Genomic DNA, 6189 nt, shown 5'->3' with positions numbered 1-6189 from the left:
GCATTACGTGGATTCTTGGGTTTGGTAGGTTACTACCGAAAATCTATTCAGAGTTATGGTCCTTTGGAAACACCTCTGAAAAACCTCCTCAAGACGAATTCCTTCCATTGGAACGAAGAGGCCACACAGGCCTTCGACGCACTTAAAGGTGCTCTTGCATCTACACCTATTTTACAACTTCCGGATTTTGATGACTTATTTGTGGTGGAATGCAATGCTTCTAGTGGGGGCATTGGGGCCGTGTTACAACAGAACTCACACCCCATTGCTTATTTCAGTCGTCAGTTGGCCTCTCGTTATCAGAAATTTGCTGCATATGAACGAAAGTTGATCGGGTTGGCCAAGGCGGTCCAACACTGGAGGCCTTATTTATGGCGTCGTACTTTTCTCATCCGTACTGATAATTATAGTCTCAAGTTTTTACTTGAGCAGCGCCTCACTACTTCACCACAACAACATTGGATCAGTAAGTTGATGGGCTTTGATTTCTTAGTTGAGTATTGTGCGGGACGATTAAACAAGGTGACGGATGCCTTGTCCAGGCGTTTTGAACACCAACAGCTCATATATGCCATTAGCCAGCCGTGTTTCCTCGTCTTAGACATGATGCGCGATGCACATGTCACTCTTCCAAAACTACAGGAGCTGCGCAAAAAGATTTCAGATGGGCAGATGGGTTCTAAGTGGTCCGTTCAAGATTCACTCATTTGTTATAAACATCTGATTTACCTCCCCCCCATGTCCGAGTTGATTCCAGCCATTCTCTCGGCTTATCACGATTCTACCCATGAGGGATTACAAAAAATGTTGCTGCGTATTCGGGAAGATTTCTATTGGCAAGCTATGAAGACCTCCATAGCCACATGTCTCTGATTGTCAGGTATGTCAACGAAACAAATCCGAGCATTTGAGTCTAGCAGGTCTTCTACAACCTCTTGCCCTCCCTACTCAGGTATGGGCAGACATTTCAATGGACTTTGTGAAGGGTCTTCCACTCTCAGCCGGGAAATCAGTTTTGTTTGTGGTGGTTGATCGATTCTCTAAGTATGGTTATTTTATTCCGATGGCTCACCCCTACACGGCAGCTCGCGTGGCACATACTTTTCTGGAGCATATTGTTCGCTTACATGGCATTCCAAAATCTATTGTCAGTGATCGGGATGTGGTATTCATGAGTATTTTCTGGAGGGAACTTTTTCATCTGAGTGACACTAAATTGAAATTTTCCTCCGTATATCATCCTCAAACGGATGGCCAAACCGAGGTGGTTAATCAGACCATCGAAATTAATCTTAGGTGCTTTGTTGGAGATTGACCAAACCAATGGGTTCATTGGCTACCATGGATAGAATACTGTTACAACACGTCATTCCACTCAGCCTTGTAGTCCTCTCCCTTCCGGGTAGGGGTGGCTTCGAGCCGAGCCGGTTCGCAAGCCGGCTTGGTATTGGCTTGGTATGGGCTCGGTTCGATTCGTCATTTTTCGAGCTCGAGCCGAGCTCGAACACCGAAATCGGCTCGTTTACCTTAACGAGCCGAGCTTGACCGAAGCTAGGTTCGGTTCGTTGGCTCGCGAGCCGGCTCGAAATGAGTCGGATCGGCATGAATCGGTACGGGATCGCGAGCGAGCGGGGGAGCGGGAGCGGGAGGGAGAGCGAGGGGGGGAAAAAATTTTCCTCCCCCCTCGTCACCGCCGACCCCTCCCATCGGTTGTTGTCGCCGCCTCTACCACCGTCGTAGCTGTTCTCCGGTGTCTATACCGCCGTCGCAGCTGCTCGCCGGCCGCCTCTGTGTTCGTCCGTTCGATTTCTTCCTCTCCTCGCCGTCGCCTCTGTTTCCGTCGCCGCCGCTTTCGTCACCGCCGATTCCGTCGCCGCCGACTCTGTTGTGGCTGTCATCTCCGACGATAAATCCTCCCCGGTGCCGTAAGCCCCTTCCCTCAGGGTCGTCTCGGCGGAAAACCAGAACAGGGGAGAAATAATCTCCCCCTTCCTCGCGAGAAGATGATCTCGCACGTGCGATTTCGCACATGCGAGATCATTAAATAAAAAAAAACTTTTTCCTCTGGAAAAAATTAAATATAAATTTCATAGAAAAATTTTTCTATAAACTATTAGTGTCTCATTTTTTTAAACACTTTTCTAATTGAAATTTTTTATTAAAAATCATATAATTTTTAAAGTAAGATTTTTTGTACCAAAATGGGGTAGAAAACTGTATAGAAAATTTTTGAATAAGTATTTAACAGTTGATGCTGTAATACTTTTAGCATGAAATAATTTTCATTGCAATTTTGTGTTTGATATTTTATTTAATTAAAAATTTATCGATAAGTATAATAATATATTAGATTGATTATTAATTTTTATTTATTTCCCTAGAAGAGACAATAAAAGGTCCATTTAACTTTCCTAAGAAAATTTTAAAATATTTCCTATAATTTTCTAATAAGTCACTTATAGTAATAAGATTTTATTTAAAGGTTTTTTTGGGAATATGTATCATAGGAAAAATATTTTTAGGTTTTCCTAGAATATAAATTTTTATCTAGGGGCACTAAGGAGGCCATAATAAATTATGGCCAAATTCAAAAATTACAAAACAAGCTAGACAACAATTGGAGTAAAAAATATTAATATTGGTGCATTTTAATCCATTATTGAAATTCAATCCTGAACCTCCCCTATCATTATATTTTTTTAAAATGTATGCATAATTTTATATATAATTTATTCAAAGCCACCCCTACGTGCAAAATCATAAACAAGGAAAAAAAAAACTCTTTGTCCCTTCCTTATGGCTCTTAAATAAATTGAAAAGATATTTTAGCAGAAATACGTTTCCAGAGACTAGTTTTTTCAATAAATGTTGAAAAAACATTTTTAATAGAAATATAGGGACCATTAGTGCCTCGTATTTTTTCAAAATATTTTTCTAATTATAAATTCTTTTTAAAAAATCCTATAATTTTTCAAGTAAGATTTTCTTGCCAAGATGGTTTAGAAAACCATATAGAAAAATTTTGAATAAGTATTTGACAGTTGATGATATAATACTTTGAGCATGAGGCAATTTTCATAGTAATTTTGTGTTTGACATTTTATGTGATTAAAATTTTATCGATAAGTATAATAATAAATTAGATTAATTATTAATTTTTATTTATTTCCTTAGAAAAGGCAATAAGAGGTCCATTTAATTTTCCTAAGAAAAATTTAAAATATTTCTTGTAATTTTCTAGTAAGTATGTAATAGTAATATGATTTTATTTAAAGAATTTATAGTTTTTATTTGGGTGATTGTAAATTGATAGTGATATTTTATTTAATTTTGTTGTGTTTGATTATTGTATGGAGTTTATTTATAATGTTATGCAGTGTATAGAGTGTTTAGATTATTTTATGGAGTGTATAAACAATTTCATGAAGTGTTTATGGAATGTATAAACAATTTTATGGAGTGTTTATGGAGTGTTTATGCAGGTATTATGTATATTGATTATGCCCAATTTTAAGTAAAGGTCATACCGAATTTTATACAAGTATTATATATATAGATTATGCTCAATTTTAAGTAGAGTTTATGCCCAATCTTATACACATTATATATATAAGTTATGCCCAATTTTATGTAGAGGTCATGCCCAATTTTATATAAAATGTATGCATAATTTTATATACATTTTATTCGATATATATTTTTTGAAAAGTTTGAAATGTATGTTGAGGCTCGAGCTCGGCTCGAAGCTCGACTCGAACTCGTTGGGCTCGAGCTCGATAACAATTTTAGGCTCGAGATGAGGCTCGACTCGAAGCTCGGCTCGAAATATTTAAATCAAGCTCGACTCGAACATAGGCAGGTTCGGGCTCGGCTCGGCTCGATGCCACCCCTACTTCTGGGTTCTTTATGGGAGGGATCCCCCACGACTTCTCTCTTATACCAAAGGCTCCACCCACATGGACGCCATTGATGAGGCACTCTTGGATCGAGATCAGGTGTTGAAGACTATTACCGACCGTCTACAACGGGCTCAGGACTGGATGGCGAGTGCATACAACAAGGGACACAGGGATGTCTCTTACTAGGTAGGGGACTATATTTGGTTACACTTATGACAGTACCAGCAGCAGTCACTCATGGGGCCATCGCCCCATAAGCTCTCCCCCAAGTTATTTGGGCCTTACGCCATTGTTCGACGCATTGGGCAAGTGGCATATCAACTACAATTGCCTGACACAGCGAAGCTACATGATGTGTTTCATGTCTCACTCCTGAAACCTCACAAGGGGTCCCCACCTACTTCCCCTCCCTTCCTCCCTCCAGTGGACAATGGCCACGTCATTCTGACACCCTACGCAGTGTTACGGGCCCAGACGCAGCTACATGGGAGTGGTTAGAGACCTTCAAATAGGTCTATCCAGATTACGAGCTTGAGGACAAGCTCTTTCTCCAAGGGGAGGCAGATGTTATGGACTCAATAGCACACCGAGTCACTCAGAGGAGGAGACAATGACTCACCGAGTCATCTACTATTATTTTATTATTTATGTTGCCTTAATTTCAATTTTATTGATTATGTAATAAGACTTGGATGTAGGGGTATAGTTGGGTTTTATAACCCTAACCTATCTTGAAGTGAATTACCCTATTTAAGGGGTAAGGAAGCAGAAATAAAGTAAGTTCGGATTTAGAGTAAATTAGGGTAATTAGGTTCTTGCTCGAGCTGCCTATTCTAGGGTTCTTGACGTGAACCTTCTCTGCTATCTTGGTGCTTTCGTGGGTGTCTTGAGTGGTTGTGAAAGGAGGATAAAAGGAGAGTTAAACCCTACCTTACGAGGTGAAGGAGAGCCCTAGTTCTTTCACGGAATTCAGGAAGAAGAAGGGTTGCGTGAAACCCTTTCTCAGCCAAGGAGAAGGCAGAAGGTAGAAGGACTACTGGCTGAAGGTCCTTCGAGAGGAGGTTAAACCTTACCCTATTCCGAGATGGGGGAAGATCTTTGCTTCATCCATGGGAGACTTAGAAAGTGAAAGAGGTTGTTGTAACCCTTTCAAGAAAAAAAGAACTCTCAGGTTGCTGGTTCAGCGTGGCTGCAAGAGGTAAGCTTACTCTCTTTTCTGAGTACATAAAGGTTAGAATTCTGGTTTCTTTATCTACGTGAATAGTAGTTGCATGATAGAGAAACTGTTATGGTCCTGGGTTAAATACCTATGTCTTCCGCTCCTTACAAGCTGGTCTTTTGGGTAGTATTGGCTAGGTGTTTAATATTTGGTATCAGAGAGAGCTCCTACATATCGAGTTCAAATCCCGGAGGGAGCGACCTACCTGAGAGGGCGACCTAAGCGGATGGGGTGACCAAGATGCCAGATTAAAATTACTGGCAGGCCATAGGAACTTAACCCGGGTCTGGCCAGTGTCACTAGAGTGGGCCGTCGTGGTCGTTGGCTCGCGAAAGTGGGGTGTGATGTTATAGTCTTGGGTTAAGTACCTTTGTCTTCCGCTCCTAACAGGACGGTCTTTTGGGTAGTATTGGCTAGGTGCTTAATAGAAACCCTAGCTTTTTAATGAGAAACTCAAATTAGGGTTTCCTACATGGGGTCTTAAACAATACCTTGAAACTTTGGGTACATCTAAAATAAAGAAAAGGAAACTCCTTTTCAAGGGAGAACGAGTACAGCAAAAGAGAAGATCGTTCTTGGCTCATTACAAGGGTTAAAACCCTCTTAACGTGCTAGACTCCTCACTACCTTGCCAAGTTACTAGATCCATGGCTAGGGACCATAACATAACTTTTGATATTTTCCAATATCTACATCTTCTCCAGTGCCTCCACATAATTTTTTATTTGCATCCATAGGAGTGTCTACCGGTCTGCATCCCATCATACTTGTTTCTTCTAGTAGATCAAGGGCATATTTTCTTCGGGATAGGACAATCCCATGTCTGGATTGTAAGACCTCAATACCCAAAAAATAATTCCGTAATCCAAGATCCTTCGTCTTGAATTCAGCACATATTTTTTCTTTTATTTTCTGAATGCCTTCAGAATCACTCCCAATTAAAATAATGTCATCAACATAAATAGCTAGAATCACCTTACCTCGTGTTGTGTTCTCAATAAATACTAAGTGATCTGCAGAGCATCTGTAAAAACCTGCCTGTATGATGGCTTGACTAAATTTCTCAAACCA

At 40.3% G+C, this 6189-nt stretch overlaps 1 protein-coding gene across 1 annotated transcript; it reads left to right on the top strand.

Annotated features, from left to right (window-relative positions):
- Positions 1-3956: 3956 nt before the first annotated feature.
- Positions 3957-4397, top strand: LOC137946553 (uncharacterized). The gene is made up of 2 exons (XM_068792897.1): positions 3957-4073; positions 4119-4397. The coding sequence occupies exons 1-2, from the start codon at positions 3957-3959 to the stop codon at positions 4395-4397; spliced, it is 396 nt and encodes a 131-aa protein (XP_068648998.1).
- The last annotated feature ends 1792 nt before the right edge of the window (positions 4398-6189 follow it).

The sequence above is a fragment of the Aristolochia californica genome, unplaced genomic scaffold (assembly GCF_029961685.1).
Source record: "Aristolochia californica isolate CCGP_79_NKW_82.1479 unplaced genomic scaffold, dmAriCali1.0.hap1 SCAF_12, whole genome shotgun sequence".
In the NCBI taxonomy this organism is placed as follows: Eukaryota; Viridiplantae; Streptophyta; class Magnoliopsida; order Piperales; family Aristolochiaceae; genus Aristolochia; species Aristolochia californica.
Note: the sequence above shows the minus strand (reverse complement) of the source record. Positions and strands in the feature narration are given on the sequence as shown.

Coding starts and splice junctions, on each gene's coding strand:
- LOC137946553 (XM_068792897.1), top strand. CDS start 3,957: ATGGACGCCATTGATGAGGCACTCTTGGATCGAGATCAGGTGTTGAAG. Junction 4,074..4,118: donor ACAACAAGGGACACAGGGAT/GTCTCTTACTAG, acceptor CACTTATGACAG/TACCAGCAGCAGTCACTCAT.